Source organism: Emydura macquarii, unplaced genomic scaffold (genome assembly GCF_026122565.2).
Source record: "Emydura macquarii macquarii isolate MOO-44397 ecotype Brisbane River unplaced genomic scaffold, CSIRO-AGI_Emac_v2 contig_676, whole genome shotgun sequence".
Lineage (NCBI taxonomy): Eukaryota > Metazoa > Chordata > Testudines > Chelidae > Emydura > Emydura macquarii.
Window position 1 is genome coordinate 43,637 of NW_027130813.1, and position 23,248 is coordinate 66,884.

Genomic DNA, 23,248 nt, shown 5'->3' on the forward strand with positions numbered 1-23,248 from the left:
TAACGATGGATTTTTAATTAATGGAGACTCCAGGACAATGCTGGAGGGTTGGCAACCTGAGCGTGCGACCAGAGGCAGCCAGGAAAGAACCAGCCTAGACCCAGGTGGGCTGAGTTGTCGCCTGCTGCCATCGGGAGCAGCCTGCTTTGTCTCTCTCTTCTCTTTGGGTCTTGTGAGTGATCGCTCTTGATTCCTGGAAACAAAGTCATTTTACGCTGCAGCCGTCCGGCGAGACTGTTTGAGTTTAGTCCCTGGGTTCTCCAGGTGGGTGCCGCAAACACACCAGCCACAAAGGGGTCGGAGGTGTGGCTACTCCAGAGCTGTGCAAACGGCTGAGGTTGCACCCACCCTGCAGTCCGGATCATGCATGTGCAATCCCTCTTCTGCTCTCATTTCAGCCCGGCTGTGATAAATCCCCCGGCCAGAGTTTTGGCTGCAGACCCCCAGCGCCGATCTACTGCTTCCCCATCACCATGAAGGCTTCTCTTGCCGTCTGCATCCTCGCTGCTCTCCTGGCTGTGGGTGAGTGAGGCTCTGTTCTTACAGGGGCTGATTTCCTGACTTCTCCAATGTACAAAAGCTCAGAGCAGCCTAGCAGATAAAACTGTTAATCAATGTAACGGGGGCCGGCTGGGAGGGTCTGAGTGACAAGAGCAGAGGAGGAGAGGGCTGGAAGTCACAAAGTCCCTGTGACAATGAGTGAAACAATTGTGGAAATGGGAGGAAATATTTATACTTTAAATCACTAGAACCGTGTCCTGACTTGGCATGATTCAGGGCTGGACAGAAGCCAAGGATATTTCTGAAAAGGGATTGTCTGGTTTCTGAAAGGCAGTGGAGTGAATTTCAGTAACAGGAGCTCCCGGCAATACGAAGGACGTTTCTCTCTGGTCCCCACCGGGTGTCAATCGGCCGTAGCCCCACTGGAGTCAATGGGGCCAGGTCACCAGCGGTGGCCGTGGGGCGTAGAGCTGCTCTGCAACCACTGGCAGGTGTCCATCATCCCTTGGTGCCCTGTGCTGGAGAGAGCGATACCAGCTCACAGCCCTGGGGAATCTCCTCTCTTATTTGTGAGGTGGGAAAAACCACTGGGGAACTAAACACTGCAGCACAGCCGGGGAGATGCAGCCACGGAGCAGCATGAAATGTCTGTAGCCAGCTGGGACCAGGGACAAACCTAGGGCAGCGCGGTGGATGAGGGACACCAGGGCTCTGTACCCGGGGTGCTTCACAGAGCTCAGGGGAAGGCGAGGGAGGGACAAATCCAGGTGACTTGTGTTCTCTCTCCCTCTCTAGGGGCCTGTCTGCAGTGTGAGGTTTGCAATGGATCAGGAAACAACTGCACGGGCTCCCTACAGACCTGTGTCGCTGAGAAAGACACTTGTAGCGTCATTCTAACAGAAACCACGTTCGGTAGGTGGAATGGACCCTAACCAACATGGCTCATCCAACAGGCTGGAGAGCTAAGATGCCTGGTTCCTTTCCTAGTCCCGGCTCCAGGAAGGCAATGGGGTGGATGGGTCTGAGCTGTGGGGAAGGAGCCAGGACGCCTGGGTTCCATGCCAGACCCTGTGGCTAGCTCCCCAATGGGGCCTGCGGCTCAGCTCTGAGATGCCAAATTCCCGGGGATGAGCCAGCCAGAGTGTCAGGGGCCCACTAAGGATGGATCCACAAAAGCCAGCGCACCGAGCACTCCCCCCACGCCAGCCAATGGGAAATGTGGAGTTCAGCCCCCTAAGTCCCGGCCCCCTAAGTCCACAGCCGGGAACCCCTCGCCGGGCGACTGACCCGGGTCAGCCCTTCCTCGGAAAAGGTGGTGGTGGCAGAGGGGCTGCCCTGAGACCCCAGCAGCTGGGGCACCCAGCTGGGCCGTAGGGAAGCCAAGTTCAAATCCCCACTCGTCCCGAATGAGGGTGGGGACTTCGGCCCCAATCTCTCCCCTCCTACGGTCATCCCTGGCCACCAGGTGGGTCTCTCTCAGTCTCTGATTCTCCCACTTCACAGGGAGCGTCCGGCCCACCGGGATTGTGGCTACACAGGGGGCAACCCCACTGCCACCTCCTCCCCGGCTGTGCTGTGTGCAGGGCTGATCCGGTGGGCAGTTTCCCCATGGGTAGAGGAAGGATAACGGCACAGGGCGTCATTGTGAACACGGCGCCAAAGGGGTGGGCCTGGAAGGGTAATGAAATTGCTCTCTTCTCCTCCTCTGCAGCAGGACAAAAGTCCCAGTACATTATCAAGGGCTGTGCCAAATCCAGCCTCTGTAAAACCAGCCCCGTCTCAATGAATTTGGTGAAGGGACTGGCAACACGGACAATCTTCGCCTGCTGCGTGGGAGAGGCCTGCAGAACAATGAATGTTACAGGTACGTCTCCCCAGCTCCGCCTCTCGTCCCCCACCCCTGCACCTCCGGCTGCCTGGACTTAACCCAGGTTAACTCCCTGCTGCAAACTGCTCCCCTCCCCTGTTCATCGGCTCCGGAGCTACAGCTCCCCCTGCAGGGGGCACCAGGGCTGAGCCGCGCAGCCCCCAGCTGCTCTCCCGGGCCCAACGCCTGCTGTGGCTCATCCCCTGAGCTGACCACGTTTCCTCCGCTTCCTCCCAGTGCCCCCGGCCGAAACCAAACCCAATGGCGGGCGCTGCCCAGCCTGTTACGTGTTCCTCTTTGGGCAGTGCAGTGAAGAGACCATAGATTGTGTAGGAGCTGAGACCCAATGCATCAACGTCACCTACAACCAAACTACTGGTAACTTCCATTCATTTATTCGAGGGTTATATTTCCTTGTTGTTTCCCCTCCCGCTGTAGGGCAGAAGTGAGACGCTGTGTGGAGTCCGCTAGGTAAAGGTATCGACAGCAGATCAGGACACCTGAGTCCTATTCCCAGCTCTTGTTTCTGGTGTGATCTTGGGCCAATGTCTTTCCCTTCCTGTGCATCTGGTTCTCCTCCCATCTATTGCCTGTGTCTAGTTTAGTCTCTAAGATATTCGTAGTAGGGACTGGCTTAGTAATGAGAGCCCCTGGCATGTCAGGTGCTTCACAGACCCCCGATCCATAGCGGGGTCCCCTCCTCTGCCAGATGATGAATGCTTCCTATTGAGATACAGTCCCCGCCCCAAAGAGCCTGCAATCTAAACAGTCAAAAGAAGAATCATTCTCCCCATTTAAAAGATGGGGAAACTGAGGCACAGAGAGGTTCCGTGACTTGCCTACGGTCACACATCAAGGCTGTGGCAGGGCTGGGAATTGAGCCTAGTTTTGCAGAATCCCATCAAGGTGCCTTAATAAATTACGAAGCCACCCTTCTTAGAGATCCCACCCCTGCCACCAGCACTGCGCTGCTGCTTTGCTCGATGAGCTGGGGAAGGGGGAAGGTAACACTGGCCTGATCCAATCCTGGTGTCACTGGTGGGCTCCGGATCGGGCTTGCAAGTGACTTGTTCAAGGATACACAGGGCGTCTGTGTCAGAGCGGAGGAGAAGGGAGAGGCTATGGGGAGCAGAGCAGAAGGGGAGATGGAGGCTGTGGGGCACCTCGGAGGGGCCCTGAAGAGGGGACAGCCGTTATGTCCCCGTCTATCTTGAGGAGCAGAGCTACTCCCTGACAATCGCCTGCTTCCCCCCAAAGAGGCAGGTGGGTATCCAGCGCAGATCATCATGAAGGGCTGCGCTTCCGAGTCCTTCTGCGCTCACTTGAAAACAGATCCAGAAACCTTCACTGGGATCAGAGCAAATCTAACCAGAGCAGAATGCAGACCGGCCTACAGCGCAGGGGGCGTGGCTCCAGGAGCAGCCGGGCTTCTCCTCCCTGCCCTCGCTGGGCTTCTCCTATTGAAGCTTCTCTCCTGATTCCCCATCACACACAACGGCGACATCGCCCTCAATTACACCCCGCAGCCTGTGTCAGCTGCTCTCCCCCACCAGGGGTTCCCAGCTCCCGGACTGATTCACCTCCCCGTTACGGTGTTGCACTGAATAAATCAAACTGGAGACCAAATTCTTTGGAATTTTATTTATTTAGTTATTACAACAGGGAAAAAATTAATTCCTGTGAGTGGTGCCGTCAAGAAGCCAGTTAAGGACAGAAACGCAGCTGCACCGGGTTAGGTGAACGGTGCAGCTAGCCCAGTGTCCCAGTGGCCAGTACCAGAGCTTCAGGTGCAGTGCATAGAACACGGCAAGTTTGGAGAGACTTACCCCTCTCTTTCCCTCCCTCGTTCTGGAAGTCTGAGGTTTCGGGACACCCGGAGAGGGGGTTGCGTCCCCAGCCATCTTGGCCCCATCCTCCACGAACTGATCTAGCTCTTTTTTGAACCCCGTTATACTTTTGCCTGTCACCACATCCCCTGGCAATGAGTTCCACAGGTTAATTGTGAATTGTGGAAAAAGTACGGCCTCTTGTTCGTATTAAACCTGCTGCCTGTTAATTTCATTGGGTGACCCCTGGCTTTGGTACTGCAGGACAGAGGAAATAGCAATTCTCTAGTCACTTTCTCCAGGTCATTGAATGATTTTCTACCCCTCTATAGCATCCCCCCCTTCGTCGTCTCTTTGTCAAGCTGAACAGCCCTAATCTTTTTAGTCTCGCCTCATATGGAAGCCGTGCCATGCCTTAAGATCAGGCAACACAGCCCAGGAGAACATCAATTCGGTCTCCAACAGGGTTGGGACCTGCTGAAGGAGCGACATTACGAAACGGACATGTTGGAGCTGGGAGTTAGTCTTGAAGTAGTGGCGCTGTGGGTCTCCCCTGTGAGAGCCCGGCTTAGCAATAAGATGGGGAGAACAGGTTGTTCCCAGAAAGCCTGCATCACAGTCAGAGGCACGGGAAGCTCTGGGGCTCTGCGACACTTTCTTCTGTCCTTAGCTCCTGTCACTAAGTCCCCCAGCTCCATTGCAGTCTGTTTGTAGCGGTTCCGCTGTTCGTCAGATCCCTTAGTGTGCCATCCACCCATCTTCTTCTGGGTCTTCCAACCCACCTCTTACCCTCCACCTTTAACCTTAACATCCCGTTTCCTAGATATTTGTCTGTTTTCCGCTGGCCAAACCGGCTAAGCCAGGACTCCCTCAGCTTTCTATACTTGGTGCCTCCTTCCCGCAGCCTGCGTTCGTTCAGGACACGGTCCTTGCTTGGCATGCCAAGCATCCACCAAGACGTTCTGATTTCCACTCTATTCGGCGTCTGCTTCTGTCTCTGCCTCAGTCCCCAGCCTCCAGAGCCAGCCACAAAGGCAGGCCTAGTGACCGGCTTGTTGGTTTTTACTTTCAGTTTGTCCAGCATTCTCCTACTGCAGACACTAGGTGTGTGAGAGCCAGTGGGTTTCTTCAGCCCCCTCTAGTGGTTGCATTGTGGCAGAGGATTACAAGCCTGGTGCTGCATTAGTGCTCTCACACCAGCCCTTCTAGTGCAGCTTTGGGCTTATCTACCCTGTGGTGACAGGTTCAACTTCCCCCAGAGACGACGTGCTCCGGAAGGCTGCTCCGTCAGCAGAGACTGCAGCAGCTGTCTGGTAACATGCTGCCGTTCAACCTCTGCTGGAGGGGAGAGAGATCAAATATCATATTTTTATTGCTGGGCCTGAGACCCTCTCGTTCTAGGTGTTATTTATTAGGTGTATCATGGTAGCACCCAGCAGCCCCAGTCACGGCCCAGGACCCCATTGCGCTAGGTGCTGTACCTCATTATTGCTATTTATCAGGTGTCTCCAGCCTGTCATGGTGACCTTTGACCCAGTTGTGCAAATTGGTCACCTGACCCTCCTGAGAGCCCCTTCTGTCCAGAGCATCTAACAGCAACCTGGGATCTCTCCTGACCATCGGGAAAAAAACCAGCAGGACCCGTCAACGAATGGACGTGGCTGTTCTTGGCCAACCCCAGCTTAGTGGGAGGTTCCTGCCAACCTCGCTTCTTTACTGGTGAGAGTGTCCTTAGCTGAGCTGGCTGCGGGGAGGGGAGGGAATGGGGGCAAAAGGCTGCAGGGCCAGACTGTATTTACATGAGCACACCTGCCCTGCTAGCGGCTCAGCATGACGGGCCTGCTTTGCCCAGAGGAATCCCTTTGGCTGGTGCTGGGTTACAAATCCCTTCAGTGGTAATTGCAGGTAACACAACGTTGTCTCCCTTATTGTGTGAAGGCAGCAGAACTGTGCCTAGACTGTTCTGATTAGAGTCGCTGTCATTTGAACAGAACTGGCTACGCCAAGGGCTCGGTTGCCGGAGCCCTGGGAAGGTTGAGGGGGGGGGACAGGTATTCCTGCCTGGAACAGTGGGTGCTGCCTAAGTGTCCCCGCGTGTTTTAACCTCCCCTTCCCACGGTTCGAAGATAGAGCTAGTGACGATCCCATTAGACGTCTTTCGTTCTGCAAAGTGCTCGCTAGACCTGACGTTCTCGACTGTGGGACAGCGACGGTGACTTGCTTCAGCACCGAGGATTCTCCACCACGTCTGGGCAATTACTGAGAGCTGGGGTGAGTGGAAGCTCGAGAGACGGACCCCCAGAGGCCATAGCAGGAGCAGACAGTGGCGGGAGAGTTGGCAAAGGGGCGGGCAGGGCAGCCAATGGAGTATGAGCAGCCAGCAGGTTAGCTGGTGGAGTGGCGAACGGTGCAGGGTGATGGCCGGCAGGGCAAGCAAGGTGCCTTCTCCCCCCCAACAGCATGGTGGGCAGTGACTCACTGAGATGCACCTCTGCCCTCTAGGTCATCACGGACCAGGGACAACAACCATGAGTGGTGGTGTGGGGAAGCGAGAAGGGGGAGGCAAAGGGCACTGCCCCTGTACTCTGGGGTGGGGGTTTTGCTCATGGTTTCTATGTTTATGAATCCTGCTTGCGCTGTTTTCCCAAACTAGGACTGAGTTTCCTCCTTCCTTTTATTAAAAGGTCTTTCTACACCCAGACCCTGTGCTAACGAGAGGGGACGTATTCCCCAATAGAAGCACCCAGGGGTGGTGTGTCATTTCCCAAGTGACTGGGTGGGGGCTTGAGACGGTTCTGTTGTATTATTGGAAAGGAACCCGTAGGTATTGAACTGCTGCCAACTCCACCTGGCAGAAGGGTTACGTTAGCATGTGCATAGCCGCCATCAGAGACTGTGATGTCTCCTGCTCTAGTCGGGAAACCACTGAACTCTGTGGCCTCCTGCTCTCGTGCAATGTAAATAGTAGGGGGTTTCTTAGCTTCTGCTGCCTTAGCCAGCGATGAGGCTTCTCTCTGTCCGGTTCCAGCGTGTGGTAATGCCTCAGCCTGGTCTGAGAATTTGTGCTGAAGTTCGGCAAAATGGGCCCGTAGTTCTTCACTTCCAGCCGTGGTTGGGTTCTCGACCAGGCCTGGACCATGTTACCAGAATCCAACCAGTGAAGCAATGGGGTGAATCCCGCAGATTCATGATGCCAATTATGTAAGCGGGGCAATGGTCCGCTACTGCGGGGAACTTGTTTGGCTCCTGCACCACCCCGGTGGAATGGGATGGCGACAGGATCTGAGTCCTCACTCCTGCTCCCATTACCTGTAGGCCGCCTGCCCTCGGGCACTCCCCTTCCCCTCTCCCATGCGGCAGAGTCCTCGTAACGCTGACAAGGCTGGGCCCAGGATCCCTGGGGGCTCAACCCCCAACCTTGTCATGGTCACTTGGGCCAGGGGCTCGGGTGTCCCCGCTCCGGGGGGCTCTCTGCTCACCGGGCGCCTCCCTACCCCCTGATCACTGCGTTAACGTCAAACCAAACACAGCCTCTTACACAGCAGCTGTAAGAAAAACAAGGCGAAAAAAGGAAAAGGTGAAAAGAAGAAGTAACGCTGCCCTGTGGGCACGGGGGCACCACAACCAGCGGTGCTGGGACGTAAGGGAAGTTCACGGCCTGTTCCTCACCCGTCCCCGGCCCCAGCTGTGCTGCGGTGACACCACGGGTCAGACCCTGCCCTGGCGGGTCCACACGCCCTCAGGCAGGGCCCTTCTCCCCATCACGTCCCCCCTGGCAGGCCTCGTGTCTGGCCATGTCTCCCTGCCCTGGGCCCTCTGCTGTGCTCAGCCCCGGCCCCCCGTCGGTGCGGCTGGTCTCTGCGACTCCAGCTCCTGGCTCCAGGCAGCTCCAGCCCCCAGCTCCGGTCCCTCTGGCTCTGGCTGCTGCCCTGTCCCCAGCCCAGCTCGGGCGGCTGCTCTGCCCTCAGCTCTGCCTTGCCTCAGGCAGCCCCAGCTCACACGGAGGACGGGCCCAGGGCTCCTGACTCCCCCATTGGCCTGCTGCCCTGTCAATCGAGCAGGCCTGGCATGCTGGCCTCTCCCATTGGCCCTGGGAACTGTCAGTCATAGGATCCTGACTTCTCTTCAGCCCTTCCCCATTCTTTTGATATTGGGAGTGGGCCGACCAACCGCTCCCTACCCCCTCCACACACACATATTTCAGTGAGGGGCCAACAGCCCCCTGGCACTTCCACGAGTAGCTGTGAGGAAATTTCCCATTTTTCCTTGAAAATCAAGTTTTCAACACAAACACTCACAGCAAGGGCCTGCTTTCCTCCAAAATTTTCCATTTTTGTCAACCCTCCCCCACCCCGATCTAATTTTATTCATTTTTCATCTGTTTTGGGCCACATTCTTTGCATTTCTTGGCAGAAAATTGTCATGTTTTCTGAAATTTTAAACTAAAAATTGTCCAGGTTTGAGTCCAAAGATTTTGGCCGTTTTGGGCCAAAAATTGCTTGTTTTTTGGCCAGGCTAGTTCGGTTTTCATCTGACAACTGTTCTGTTTCTGGGTCATTTTGGCTGAACATGGTGCACTTGTGAATTCAAACATTTTCCACTTTTTGACTCTTTTTTTGACCTTAAAAAAGGTTTGGTTTTAACGGTATATGGCCAAAAGGTGTTCATTTTTCAGTCACATTTTTCAGCTGTGTTTTGCTGACCACTGTTTGTGTTTTAGTAGCTTGGGTTTAAAACATTTGTGGGTTTAGGCTGAAAATCATTCACTTTTAGGCTCAGAATTGTTCACTTTGTAGCAGTTGGTAGCCCAAAATTATCATATTATTATTATTATTATTACAAAATTATTATAGTTTTATGCACTTTTCAACGAGCATTACTTTTTTATTTTCAACTGAACTATTTTCATTTTGTGGCTGAAATTCTCCTTCCCCCTGCAATTTCCCACAAAAGTTTTTATTTTCAGATTTTTGAGGTTTTCAGTTTCTTTTTAAAAATTAAATCTGCCATTTCCTCTGGGTAAGGTGCGGGAATCCAGCTCTACTCTTACCTTACATTTCTGACCCAGTGTGAGGGAGTTGGGGCTGATGGAGGCTACTCCCAAATAACAACTACCGCTGTTGTTAAGCTCATGCGAAGCCCTGGAATGATTTTGCCAGCATGGTAGAATCAGTCTCCTTGTTTGTTCATTGGGTTGTATCTCGATTGCATCCTGTGGCCCTGATTATTTTTCATGCCCTGGTCCCTTAATACCATGCTGCGTTTAAATGGGGCTGAACATGCATCAATGGAACGAAGGAGGGTAAGGACCAAAAACACCATCCGAGCTTTATCCCTCATGCCCAGCACATCAATCTACCCAGAGTTTTGCGAAGGTTCATAAGAGATCTGGTGGAGATGGGCAATATTGTTATAATGTATGCCATGGAAAGGAGAGAGGTCCTGTGACTTTCCCAAGGGCACAGAGGAATTGGTGGAGCTGGGAAGGGAACCCAGGAGTCCTGACAGCCAGTTTTAACTACTCAACCCTCCCCCACCACTTCTTTATGGAACCCAGGAGTCCTGACCTGCAGGGCCTCTTCCTCCTGAATTAACCCACTAGACCCCACATCCTTTCGGAACCCAGATTTCCAAGGTCCACCCAACCCTGCTCTATTGTGCCCCGCTTTCCACTCTGTAGAACCCAGGTGCCCGGGCTCCCACCCCCGCTTCTTTAACCGCGGGATCCCGCTTCTCCCAAGGACAGGAGCAGAACCCAGGAGTCCTGCTGCCCTGTCCCTTCTGTGACCCGCTGCCCCACCCTGCCACCCCCAGCATTCCACGGGGATCTGGTGTCACTCATTACTCTAATTTCACTTCCTGGCAGGCAGGGAGGAGAACGAGACAGTGTGTACAGGTGTTCAAAGGCGGGGCAGGGCCAGCGAGAGGAATAGAAGCTTATGGACTCTAGTTAGTGAAGCGTGAAAATCTTTTTAAGTTTCTATATTGCATCACAGCAGATACCTGAGCCCCATCTACAAAAAGAAGGAGAGATAAAGGCAGCCCTGGGTGTGACAGGAAAGAGCAAGAGACAGGTACAGCTTTAGCTACGCACTTCACTCCGGGCAATCTTTACTCTAAGGAGCATTTGGTAAGTGAGACCCCTCTGACCGGTTGGTACTCTAAGCACTAGCTATCACCCCCCTTCTAGAGCCAGAGATAGAACCTGGGAGTCAAGGGTGCTATCCCTCCCCCACTCTAACCACTAGACCCCACTCTTCTTCTGAAGCCAGGGATACAACCTGGGTGTCCTGGCTCCCAGCACCCCCTGCTCTAACCACTAGACTCCAACCCCTCTTACAGCTGGGGAGAATTCCCAGGACTTCTGGCTCCCAACCCCACTACTCCACCATATGGATGTTAATGGATGTTGTGTGTTGAGGACTGTTTGCAATGGCAAGCTTTCACTTTAAGAGTGGGTGGGTCAGAGGCGTGCTGTGTCCTGGTCCTGCTGTCAGTCTTTGGGGATCTGCAGGGAAGGTTGGGACCAGGGGCAGTTTGCAAAGAACCAGCCCAGAACAAGGTGGGCTGCGCTGTCTCTCGCTGCCGTAGGGAGCAGCCTCCTTTGTCTCCCTCTTATTTTGGTTCTCGTGGGTGATTGTTCTGGATCCCCAGAAACAAAGTCACCTTACGCTGCAGCCTTCCAGCAGGAGCATTTCAGGTTTGTCTCCGACTGCTCTGTAGGGGTGACAGGAACATCCCAGCCACGAAGGTGTCAGAGCACTCTGAGCAAAAGAGCGGCTACTCCAGCAGTCTGGTAAATGGCTCCAAGGTTACACCCATCCCTGTCGACTGGATCATGCGTGTGCAATCCCTCTTCTGATCTCATTTCAGCCTGTCTGTGATAAATCCACCGGCCAGAGATTTGACTGCATCAGAGACCCCAGCACCGATTTACTGCTTCCCCATCACCATGAAGGCTTCTCTTGCCGTCTGCATCCTCGCTGCTCTCCTGGCAGTGGGTGAGTCAGGCTCTGTTCCTACAGGGGCTGATTTCCTGACTTCTCCAACATAATTAACATAACTGATCATCACCAACAGAATAATGGAGGCCAGTTGGGAGCGTCTAAATGACAACATCAGAGGAGGAAAGCGCTGGAAGTCACAAAGTCCCTGTGACAATGAGTGAAACTGTTCAGGAAATGGGAGGAAATATTTATTCTTTAAATCAGGAGAAACGTGTCCTGACTGGGTGCATTTCAGAGCTGGCCAGAAACCAAGGAGATTTCTGAAAGGGGGTTTCCCCACAGGTTTGTCTGAAAGGAAACAGATCTGATTTCAGTAGCACGACCTCAAGACAATATAAAAGACATTTCTACCTGATTCCCAGCTGGAGTCAGTTAAATTCAGGGGAATGGAAGGGGGCAAGGAAGGGACAAATCTAGACACATCATGTTCTCTCTCTTCCTCCAGGGTCCTGTCTGCAATGTGAGGTTTGCACTGCACAAGGAAACAGCTGTACGGGCCCCATGCAGACCTGTGCCTCTGGGAAAGACACTTGTGGCATCCTTCTTACAGAAGTCATGCAGGGTAGGTGAGATGGATCCTAATTGGCACGGTTCAGAGAACAGGATGGGGGAGCCAGGACTCCTGGGTTCTATGCCAGACCCCATGGGCTCACTGCCCAAGGGAGCGTTAGGCTCAGCCGGGCAAGCAGTGGTTCTCAAACAAAAGACCTAGGCGGCCCCAGCAGATTCCCGGAGGCTGCAGTTTTGGCAGTTCAAATACTATTTTGGTGAGAGTCTAGCCATGGCATTATTAGAAGTGCAATGTCAGTAAAGTAAGACACCCTTCGCATGCCAAGAAGAAGACGTGCTTGGAAGAACACCGCCAAAAGTGAGACGGTTGTAACTAAATGTATGAACTTCCCCACTTTGTTGTAAGAAAGTTTCTGGTACTTTTTTTGGTTGCAAAGTGGTCGCTCAGATCAGGGAACTATTTTTTATTTCAATCACCGGGGAGGGGGAGAGGAGAGAAAACTTGAGCTTCCCGTAGACAGAGAAGCCGTCCTAGGGCACCCACCTGGCTGCTCTGGGGGGCAGAGCGGGTGCTGGGACAGGGAGCTTGGGGAAGGGTTTGTGGGACCCTAACAGTGGCAGCGACTGCACATGAAGCCTCTGGTGGCTGCAGGCGTCCACTGCAGCCGTGCTTGAGACTCGGTCCAGGTGATGAGCCAGACAGCTGAGTCGACTGCCCAGCCCCTGGGTCAGGGGCCCGGGCTCCCTGTACAGTGCATGGGGAGAGGGAGGCGCCTGAGATGGGGAGCACAAAAGCCAGCATGCCGAGCAGACAGCTGCCTTAGGTAGCCAATAGGAAACAGGGACGAGAGGGGTGTGGCCTTAGCCCCGCCCTTCACCCAGAGTTTGGCCCTATGTCACGGCTGCACGGAGGTGCCCAGCTCTGCTTGGGATCCACAGTTGGGAACCCCTCGCCGGGCGTCTGACCCGGGTCAGCCCTGCCTTGGAATAGGTGGTGGTGGAGGAGGGGCTGCCCTGAGACCCCAGCAGCTGGGCACACAGCTGGGCCGTGGGGGAGCCAAGTTCAAATCCCCACTCGTCCCGAATCGGGGTGGGGACTTCAGCCCCAAATTCTCCCCTCCTACGGTTGTGCCTGGCCCCCGGGTGGGTCTCTCTCAGTCTCTCCACGTTGTATGAAATAGTTGAACATTCCCTGGAACCTGATTCTCCCCTGTCCACGGGGAGCAAGCAACCCACTGGGATCTTGGGTAAACAGAGGTAACCCCACCACCCGCTCCTGCCCAGGCTGTGCTTTGTGCCCAGCCCGATCTGCTTGGTGTACTGGGTGATTGTCCGGGATCTAGCCAGGCAGGTGATATCGGCAGGAGACACCAGGTTTGTGAATCCTGCCGTGGCTAAGGGGTGGCTGGACGCACGGCGTGGGGATTTTGGTGGCCCTGCCCGAACCCACTGGTGAAAATTCGGTCAACTAAAGGCCTTTATGGTCAGGAAATTCGGGGCCTCCAGGGATAGGCAGCAGCTGAGTGAGGAGCTGGAGGATATAAATGATGGATTTAGGTGACAAAATCGCTTTGTTTACGCTTGTGGGACCTCGGATGAATCACTTCACCCCCCCCCCGTGCCTCAGTTTCCACATGGGTAGAGGGAGGATAATGGCACAGCGCGTCATTTTGAACATGGTGCCAAAGGGGTGGGGGAGGAAGGGGAATAAGTCTCTGTCTTCTCCTCCTGTGCAGCGGGAATGAAGATCCAGACCACTGTCAAGGCCTGTGTGACATCCAGCGAATGTAAAACCGGCCCCATCTCTGTGAATTTTGGGAAGGGAATCACCGTAAAGATGAGCTCTGCCTGCTGCGTGGGAGAGGCCTGCAAAACAACCACGGTTACAGGTACATCTCCCCATCTCCGCCTCTCCTCCCCCACCCCCGCACCTCCGGCTGCCTGGCACCTCCCCCACATTAACGTCCTAGGACTGGTCCTCCCGCCCTGCAGGAGGTGCCCCATGGAACCACACTCAGCCCCTGGCTGGGAGGAGTCTAGTGGGTGGGGCTCTAGGAGCCCCCAGGTGTGAACCCTGCTGCTCCCACCCGTGGTGGGATCCAGGCTCCCTGCTGCAAACCTCCCCGCTGTCCCCGGAGCTACAGCTCCCCCTGCAGGGTGCACCAGGGCAGAGCTGTGCAGCCCCCAGCTGCTCTCCCGGCACCGACACCTGCCGGGGCTCGTCCCCCAGAACTGACCGCGTTTGCTCTGCTTCCTCCCAGTGCCACCGGCCGACACCAAACCCAATGGCCTGCGCTGCCCTGGCTGCTACACTATGCCCTTTGATCAGTGCCGGGAGGAGACCGTAGATTGTACGGGAGTCGAGACCCAATGTATGAACGCCATCGTGAGCATGCAACTCGGTAACTTCTCTTCATTTCTTCTGGGGTTATTTTTCCTTTGATGTGCCCCCTCCGTAGAGCAGAAGCGAGACGCTGGGTGGGGTCTGTGTGGTAAAGGCATTGGCTGCAGATCAGGACACCTGGGGTCTGTTCCCAGCGCTGGCCTCCCGGGTCACTCTAGGCCAGTGTCTTCCTCTCCCTGGGCCTCTAGACCTGCTGCCATCCACTGCCTGTGTGTGGTTCAGTCTGTAACTCTTGAGGGTAGAGCAGTGGTCCCCAAACTTTTTACTTGCCCCCCTTACGTATGTCCATGCCCCCTTTGGTCGGGACCAGGGCCACGGTCGGGGCCAGGAAGGGGGCTGTGGCTGGGGCCGCAGCTGGGAGTAAGGCAGCACTGGGGCTCTGGGGCCGATACTGTTGCCTGAGGGTCGAGAGCCAAGAGCTGAGGCCGGGGCTGCAGCTGGGGGCGGGTCTGGGGCCTGGAGCGTTGTCAGAAGCGGCACCGCAGCCGGGCCTCAGTCAGGGCCAGAGGGTGAGGCTGGGGCCAAGGGCGGGGTCAGGAACGGAGTGGCCTGGTTGGGAGCCAGAGGCTGTGGCCGGGGTCAGGTCTGGGGCCATGAACGGACAGAGGCGGAAGCAGAAAAGGAACCGAGGCTGAGGGCAGGGCTGGAGCTGGAGCCGAGTGGGGCCGAGTGGGGCAGAGTGGCACCCCCTCCCCACCCCCGAACATTCCACCGTGTCCCCCGAGGAGTGCACCCCACAGTTTGGGGACCTGTGTGGTAGGGACTGGCTGAGTCCTGGATCCAGTGGCATACCATGGGGCTCTGGCGCCCGAGGGCCAGTGCTTGCATTTGCACCCCTCATCAACTCCCCACACGAAGCCTGCTCTCAGCAGCAGCAGCAGCAAGAGTCGGCCTCACCTCCAGGTCTCTGCCCTGCCAGAGCCCGACCCACCCTGCCTGTGCTGCTGGCGCAAGACCAGCACAGGAGTGCGCGCCTCTCGCCCGGGGCCGACACTCTGGTGTGGGTGGGAAGGGAGGTGTGTGCTTTGCAGAGCCTGCTGCTTTGCTCCACCTCTCCCAGGCAGCCCGGCAGCCCCGCTCCCTCCGGGTTAGCTCACATGAAGGGCCTCGCTGCCGCCCCCCGAGGCCAGCGCCCGTGGGCCATGGCCCCGCCAATCCCCCGTCAGTCTACCGCTGCCTGCATCCCCCTGTTGTGCAAGGCACTTGTGCTGGGTGCTGGACAGACCTTGGCTGTGATCGGGGTCCCCTCTTCTGCCAGCTGCTAAAAGACTCCTAGAGATACAGTCCCTGCTGCCACAGAGCCTGTGATCTGAACAGGCAAAAAAGGATTTTTCTCCGCATTTGAAAGATGGGGAAACTGAGGCACAGAGTTGTGCTGTGACTTGCCTAAAGCCACACAGCAAGTCTGTGGTGGGGTTGGGAATTGACACTAAATTGATGGAGTCCCATCATGGTGCCTTAACTCACTAGGAAGCCACCCTTCTTAGCGATCCCACCGCTCCCACCAGCACTGAGCTGCTGCTGTGCTAGCTGAGCAGTGGGGATAACACAGCCTGATCTAGTTCGGGTGTCATTGGTGGGCTCCGGATTGGGGCTGCAATGACTTGTGCATATGTGTCAGCGGAGGAGAAGGGGGGGGCATCCAGGCCCAGACAGGCTGGGGGGAGCAGAGTAGATGGGGAGATGTGGGGCACCTTGGAGGGGCTCTGAAGAGGGGGTGACCGTTATGTCCTCGTCTAGCTCGAGGAGTGGAGCTGCTCCCTGACAATCTCCTGCTTCCTCCCAAAGAGGCAGGTGGAAATCCAGCGCAGGCCGTCATGAAGGGCTGCGCTTCTGAGTCTTTCTGCGCCCAGTTAAACATGAGTTCTAGTGCCTTCACGGGGATCGGTACAAATGTAACCATGGGCCAATGCAGAGCGGCCTCCGGCGCAGGGGGCATGGCTCCAGGAACAGCCGGGCTCCTCCTCCCAGCCCTCGCTGGGCTCCTCCTACTGAAGCTTCTCTTCTGATTCCCCACCACACGCAATGGCGACATTGCCCTCAAGTACACCCCACAGCCTGTGTCAGCTGCTCTCCCCCACCAGGGGTTCTCAGCTCCCAGATAGATTCACCTCTCCGTTATGGTGTTGCACTGAATAAATCAAACTGGAAACCAAATTCTTTGGAATTTTATTTATTTATTTATTACAACAGGGAAAAAATATATCCTGTGGGTGGTGCCATCAAGAAGCCAGTTAAGAACAGAAGCGCGGCCGCACCGGGTTAGGTGAACGGTGTAGCTTGCCCAGAGTCCTGTCTCCGACAGTGGCACAACCAGAACACGGTGCACAGAACACAACAAGTTTGGAGAGACCCACCTCAGGCTTTTCCTCCCAACTTCTGGCGGTCAGAGGTTTAGGGACACCCGGAGTAGGGGGTTGCATCCCCGATCATCTTGGTTAACTGCCATTGATGGCCCCATCCTCCATGAACTGATCTAGCTCTTTTTTGAACCCCGCTATACTTTTGCTCGTCACTACATCCCCTGGCAATGAGTTCCAAAGGTTAATTGTGCATCGCCTCATATGGAAGCTGTTCCATACGCTAAGATCAGGCTTAGAAAGACCCTGGTGGGGAAATCAGGCAACACAGGCCAGAGTTACACAGCCCAGAAGAACATCAGTTCAGCCTCTAATGGGGGCTGGGAGCCAGGACTCCTGGGTGGGGTGTATTGGGTTGGAGCGGGATAGGGACTCCTGGGTTCCATACAGAAAGGACTGGAGGTCTGGTAGCCGTCATACCCCGCAGCACGGTGCCCACTGCCCTGCTGCTACGTTTGACCACGGCGAGGCCCAGCCCAGGGTGTAAGCTGGCTCTCGCTTCCATTTCCCCAGTGTCACTGCAGATGACAGGGTTTGAAAGTGAAGTGAAGTGAATCAGGGGAAGGGTGGCTGCATCTACTCTTCTAAAGGGGGAATCAACGCTGCTGGGTTCAACCTGTCTGGGCAGGGGGGTGCAGTCTATGGCACTGCCGGAGGATGCCCGGGTAGCAGGCCTGTTCCCGCTGCCCCAACGCTGCCTTTGCTCTCACCCCGGTGCAGCCCAAGAACAGGCACCGACCTTTGCTGCCGTCTCTGCTGCACCCGGATGTTTGGGTGTTGGTTATAAACTGATGAACCAAGGTGGGGCCAGGGAGAGGTCGAAGGGGGACAGGGCCTGGACAGACCCAGCTGCTCTAAGATCGCCAACTCCAGTTCTGCACGTGAGCCAGGTTCCCGGCCACTGGCGCTGCGTGTTTGGGAGCTATGGGGCTTTGGTGGGTGCGGTTCCCCCTTTCCCATCCCAGCAGCCGGTCACAGCCCAGTCGCAGACCATTTTGGCCTGGCTGGAACCGCAAGGCCCCCTGCGCCTGTGTTGGAGTCGGGGTCTCCCTGGCTCCACAGGACGCTCTCGGACCTCTTGGGCTGTGACCCAGCGGCTCCACTCTTCGCCTCCCATGAGCAGGGCCGGGGGCAGAGTGGGGCACAGCGGGGGCTGAGCTCCTGGCCGGAGGGGGAGTGAATCGCTGAGACCAAAGGGGTGTGAGCCTGCTGTCATGCTGTCTGGATAAGGGGGGCCCTTGAGGTGTATTCAGCAGCTCTGATTACTCCCTTCTACACCAGTCTCGCGTTGGGGGTGTCACGCTGGCTGGATCAGTGGGGGTGGGGGCAGGTATTATATTGTTTGACATCAGTATGTCAGAATCGTAATAATTCACATGAGATATGCCATGTCAAGTGCTGTTAGAAAGGCTATAATGTGCCAAGTTAGATGATAACACTTATGTTCACGTGTTATGTGTGATGGAAGTTATGGATGTGGTCGATATATCTGTATTTCAAACTGGGCTGTCTGGGTAACGCCTCAGACAGGCTGGCGGCAGGACAATAGCCTGCTTAATGGCCCATTAAGACATTCCCAGGTGCAAGAGGCCCAGAGAGAGAAGCCAGGGATACACCTGATTTGTCACCAGGGCTGGCTCATGTGACTCTGGATTCCATTTTAGTTCCTGTAAAATTCCACAAGCAGCATGGCCAGGGCCAGAAGGTATATAAGGCAGAGGCCTGGGGAATCCATTTTGTCTTTCAGTCAGGATTCAGTTTCAGCTACCAACTTACCTCTGGATCAGCTCATCTGCAACTGAACTGGAGCTGTGAAACAAAGGACTGACACCCATCCAAGTACCGGCTGTGTACCAGAGGAACTATACAAGCCTGTAATTCCACAATTCTCCCAGAAACCTGATGTATCTGGACTTTCAATCATGTGTATGTTTCTTATTTGCTTTGATCCTTTAACATTTCTCTCCTGGTTTGTTTCTTTCTTTTTACAATAAACCTTTAGTTTTAGTTGCTAAAGGATTGGCTGGCAGCGTGGTACTTCGGGTAAGATCCAAACTTCTATTGCTCTGGTGCTGTGGCTGACCCCTTGGGGTCAGGTGGAACCTTTTTGGTAAAGATCACAGAGTTTAAATCACTGGTCTCTGTACTGGACCTAGTGGCTGATTGGGAGCCAGAGACTGAAATGCAGTAAGGGGGGCTGTGTGTATTTGAGTACAGGCTTCTTGATAACCGGTGTGGGAAATCAGAAGCTCTGTTTGTGTCTGGTTGGGAAGCCTGACTTCAGTGTTGCTCACCAGTGCTGGAGAATCTGCTCTCCGTTTACAGCCTGTCCTGATCTTGGGTAGTCACCTGGAAATGCCTAGGCACGGAAGGGTCACGCCTGCCCTGGGATTTTTGGGTTGAGGTTTCACTGAGCTCTGTTAGGGGTGCGGGACACATGTGCAGGTGAATGGAGTGAATGTTGCTTCAGACAAGCCGTTCTGGGCTCGCCTTGAGGCAGCCTGGCGGCTCCTGACACCCACCGGCAGCCCACGGGGTTCCCGCTTTTCTTTTCCTTTGATTTGATTTGTGCCAGGAGCCGTTTTGCAGAGTGACCCAACCCTGCCGGCTGGCACTGTGTTCATGGGCGTGCAAGGCTGGGCCGGTGGGGGATGCCGTTCTGCAGTGCCTACAATACCACGCCTTGAACACGGCCCTCAATTCACTCCTGTGGAATCAAAGAATTAATCATAAAATTGATTAATAGAATGCCTGGTCTGAAACTGGTCATAGAAGGCCTGGCCTGAAGTTGTAGCCTGAAACTGAAATAGAAGCCCCAGGCTAAACCATTAACAGAATGCCTCAACTGAAATTAGGATAAAGATGCTAAAACCCCACAAGAGGTCTCTGAACCACACCCCAGATGCAAGTTCTCTGTTATAAGCCTTAAGCCTTTTGAAGTCTGTGAACAGACTTCACCTGTTTTGATAAGTGCCAGTACCTGCCCCCCTTTGTCTTACCGGCCCCATAGAAACTCATTCCTTACAAATTAGCATTTGAACAGGTATTGTGTAACCACCCATCTTCGGGTGTTAGCCAGGGTCCCTGAAAACTACATTGTATAATCGAGTGACTCATTGGGCGTTCCTGTGAGGGCATCCGGTGTGCCCCAGGGTGCTTTGATTGTCTTTCCTGTTAAGTATAAGATGTTAATCCAATTCCACTATACGATCAACATGTAAATGAACCTAAGCAACCCCTATATAAGACTTTTGTATCTGGTAGCCAGGTGAAGTACATTTGCCCAGCATCCAGACATGCTGCTTGACTTCCCTATAGCCACCTGGGTTTTCCCTATGGCTATAGTATTCCCCATAGCTATGGTTATGTGATTGTGTGTGTCACAATTAAAGCTGCACCCGATCCAACTCTAAAATGTAGCAGTGCGATTCTTTTCCATGACACTCCGCTGTCCAGATGCAACTCACCAGTTTCTCGTCTGAGCTGAGCTGTGCCCCCTCCCCCCAGAGTGTTTGGACCATGGCGGGGGGGGGGGGGGGAAGGAGGGTTGTTGAGTGGTGTGCAAGGAAGCGGTTTGTGGTGGGGGCAAATCACACAGAGCCCCTCGGAGGCAGGGCTGAAACCAATGCACCAGAAGTGAAAAACTCCCACTCTGCTCTGGATCTCAGCCCATCTGGTGGCGTTTCCCACATCACCGGCTCTCCTAGGAACTCTGCCTAGTTTACCGGCCGTCCTGCAAGATTGTATGAGTCCTTGAGTCAGGTTACCCTGCGATCAGTGAGCTACGGCACTGCAGAAAGATGCTATTCTCTGCCCGATGGTCTCCGCTATCGGTGCTCTTTGAAAATTCAGCCCTCTCACCCACCCATCGTTCGTAGCTTTGGTGATGCAGCGAAGTTTTATTATTCTTCTGTAAAGCCAAAACTCAAAGGTTCAGAGTCAGCTGCCAGCATCCTTTCTACCAGCAGGGCTGACCACGTGTAGCGCTTCGGCCGTCTAGTGCAGATGTGTCCTTTTCATTGTCCACCACACGGAAACGGTGGGAAGTTGCTGAATGTATTGTGTGTGAGCCGTGTCCTTCTGATTTCTTCCGCATGTCTTCACAGAGTCATAGAATCTTAGAAGATTAGGGTTGGAAGGGACCTCAGGAGATATCTAGTCCAACCCCCTGCTCAAAGCAAGACAAATCCCAACTAAATCATCCCAGCCAGGGCTTTGTTGAGCCGGGCCTCTAAGGATGGAGATTCCACCACCTCCCTAGGTAACCCATTCCAGTGCTTCACCACCCGCCTAGGGAAAAAGCTTTTCCTAATATCCAACCTAGACCTCCCCCTCCTGCAACTTGAGACCGTTGCTCCTTGTTCTGTCATCTGCCACCACTGAGAACAGCCTAGCTCCATCCTCCCTGGAACCCCCTTTCAGGTAGTTGAAGGCTGCTATCAAATCCCCCCTCATTCTTCTCTTCCGCAGACTAAACAAGCTCAGTTCCCTCATCCTCTCCTCATAAGTCCTGTGCTCCAGCCCCCTAGTCATTTTCTTGCCCTCTGCTGGACTCTCCAATTTGTCCACATCCTTTTCATAGTGGTGGGGGGGGGGGGGGCAACACTGGACACAATACTCCAGATGTGGCCTCAGAAAGGCTAAATAGAGGGGAATTATCACTTCCCGTGATCTGCTGGCAATGCTCCTACTAATGCAGCCCAATATGCTATTAGCCTTCTTGGCCATAAGGCCATACTTTTGACTCATATCCAGCTTCTCGTCCACTGTAACCCGCAGGTCCTTTTCTGCAGAACTGCTGCCTAGCCAGTTGGTGCCCAGTCCCTGGCAGGGCATGGGATTCTCCCATCCTAAATGCAGGACTCTGCACTTGTCCTTATTGAACCTCATCAGATTTCTTTTGGCCCAATCCTTCAATTTGTCCAGGTCACGCTGTATCCTATCCCTGCACCCCAGCGTATCTACCACTCCCCGCAGCTTAGTGTCATCTGCAAACTTGCTGAAGGTGCATCACCCCATCCTCCAGATCTTTGGTCTGTTGTCATTAGACTCTCTAAATAGGGGAAATTATTCCTTTGTTTCACCACTTAACTGTCAACATATGGGTGTTGCCTATTGTTATTCAAATAAGAAATATCACAGGATCTTTTTCAGGGGATAAGGCAACAAGCCACGTTTATTGTGAATACAGAAATTTGATGAATAGTATCAATAAAAAAAGTATCAACACTGTAACACCATCAATATTGTGCTTTACTTAGTGAAATAGTATCAACAATGTAAACACTAGGAAAACAGAGATTCTTGTTAATAAAATATACTGTGCTGACATGTGTTTCAGTTGGTACTTTCATTCGCACTCACACACACTGACGGGCACACACAGACAGGGAGACAGACAAACACACACAGGGGTCTCACAGATGTTATCGTTACCAGCTTCTTGGTGCCCGTGGTAATCACTGGCCAGGTGACTGTAGCACGAGGGTGAGGAGCAAGGTTCTGCCAATGCGCACCGGTACTCCTGGCTAGTGTGGTAATATAGACCCGAACCTCCAGCCTTCATTTTTCTGTCCCATTTTATAGGGAAAAGACCCCATGTCAGTCTATGGGTTTTTGCTCTGTCCTGCTGCATCTGCATTTGGTGTGATCCTCGATCACCCACATTGTTGCAAGCATGATCAGATTTTGTCCTTTGAAGTGGGCTGACTCCAAAGTCATCAGGGTGGGCTCCTCTTCGACCAGTTGAATGGTAAAAGTTATTATCTTCGCTCCTTTCTTCCTCCCTCAAACGTTTGAGATGAGGCTGGTGTTTTCTTCATCTGTTTTGACATCCCTTATTCAGACCAATTGTTCAATCACTCTCCCTGTCTACACCCACCTCAATTGCTCAGCCATTCACACTCCAGTCACTCAGTGCCAACTCCTAGCTGAAGAATTCACATATGATTTATTTTTAAAGCAAACATTATTTCATTTTTGCCAGTGTCTTTCACAATTCGGTCGGTGTATGTAGTTACATTGCACAGTGGGGCTTCTTACAGGTAAAATAGGGTTTTTACAAATATATTGAAATATTGTCCCTGGATGTTTCAGGGAAATCTCTGACAACGGTCTGGTCTGTTTTGGGGTTGATTTGTTTTGCTTTGGTTTTTTTTAGTGAAACGACGTGTGTCCATTCTTTAATAGTTGTCATGCTTTCATGTTCGCAAGTGCTTCTCTTAGACAAGCGACCTCCCAACTCCAGGAGCTAATATTCCTCCCTGCACACTCTTTCCAATCAGGCTTTTCACAAAGTCATGGGAACGGTAAATCAATAACAAAGGCATTGGCAAATTTACCCACCTGATGATTCGATAACGTTCACAGGGTATTAGGCAGTCCTGTGCAGGTACGCGCAATGTTGTTCTAACGTATACAATGGAAAGGAAAGAAAGATCCTGTGACTTTCCCAAGGTCACAGAGAGATTCGTGGAGCTGGGAAGAGAATCCAGGAGTCCTGAATCCCAGCCCTTCCTGCTCCTTCCACTAGCCCACACTACCCTTCTGGAGCCAGGGATAGAGTCCAGGAGTCCTGGATCCCAGCCCCCACGCGCTAACCCAATAGACTCTACTCCCAGCCCAGAGCTGGGGAATGAAACTAGGAGTCCTGACAACCAGTATTAACTACTAGCCCCCGCTCACTTCTCTCTGGGACCCAGGAGTCCTGACCTGCAGGGCCCCTTCCTCCTGTGTTAACCCACTAGACCCCACGTCCTTACAGAGCCCAGGTT

The 23,248-nt window shown here is 53.9% G+C and overlaps 2 protein-coding genes across 2 annotated transcripts; both read left to right on the forward strand.

The window, feature by feature from the left end:
- Positions 1-473: 473 nt before the first annotated feature.
- LOC137148652 (phospholipase A2 inhibitor gamma subunit B-like) lies at positions 474-3,846 on the forward strand. Its single transcript, XM_067541573.1, has 5 exons — positions 474-522; positions 1,297-1,413; positions 2,213-2,365; positions 2,606-2,746; positions 3,626-3,846. The coding sequence occupies exons 1-5, from the start codon at positions 474-476 to the stop codon at positions 3,844-3,846; spliced, it is 681 nt and encodes a 226-aa protein (XP_067397674.1).
- Positions 3,847-10,222: 6,376 nt separating this feature from the next.
- Positions 10,223-16,226, forward strand: LOC137148646 (phospholipase A2 inhibitor gamma subunit B-like). The gene is made up of 6 exons (XM_067541566.1): positions 10,223-10,324; positions 11,068-11,195; positions 11,647-11,763; positions 13,448-13,600; positions 13,973-14,113; positions 15,904-16,226. Exons 2-6 carry the CDS (start codon positions 11,147-11,149, stop codon positions 16,122-16,124), a joined length of 681 nt encoding a protein of 226 aa, XP_067397667.1. The 5' UTR covers positions 10,223-10,324; positions 11,068-11,146; the 3' UTR covers positions 16,125-16,226.
- Positions 16,227-23,248: the final 7,022 nt, after the last annotated feature.

What these genes read in the sequence shown, in the direction of transcription:
- LOC137148652 (XM_067541573.1), top strand. Translation starts at nt 474, where the DNA reads ATGAAGGCTTCTCTTGCCGTCTGCATCCTCGCTGCTCTCCTGGCTGTG. An exon ending in TCTAACAGAAACCACGTTCG is followed by an intron (nt 1,414 to 2,212) that starts GTAGGTGGAATG and finishes CCTCCTCTGCAG; the next exon opens with CAGGACAAAAGTCCCAGTAC. An exon ending in CACCTACAACCAAACTACTG is followed by an intron (nt 2,747 to 3,625) that starts GTAACTTCCATT and finishes TTCCCCCCAAAG; the next exon opens with AGGCAGGTGGGTATCCAGCG.
- LOC137148646 (XM_067541566.1), top strand. Translation starts at nt 11,147, where the DNA reads ATGAAGGCTTCTCTTGCCGTCTGCATCCTCGCTGCTCTCCTGGCAGTG. An exon ending in CAAAACAACCACGGTTACAG is followed by an intron (nt 13,601 to 13,972) that starts GTACATCTCCCC and finishes GCTTCCTCCCAG; the next exon opens with TGCCACCGGCCGACACCAAA. An exon ending in CATCGTGAGCATGCAACTCG is followed by an intron (nt 14,114 to 15,903) that starts GTAACTTCTCTT and finishes TTCCTCCCAAAG; the next exon opens with AGGCAGGTGGAAATCCAGCG.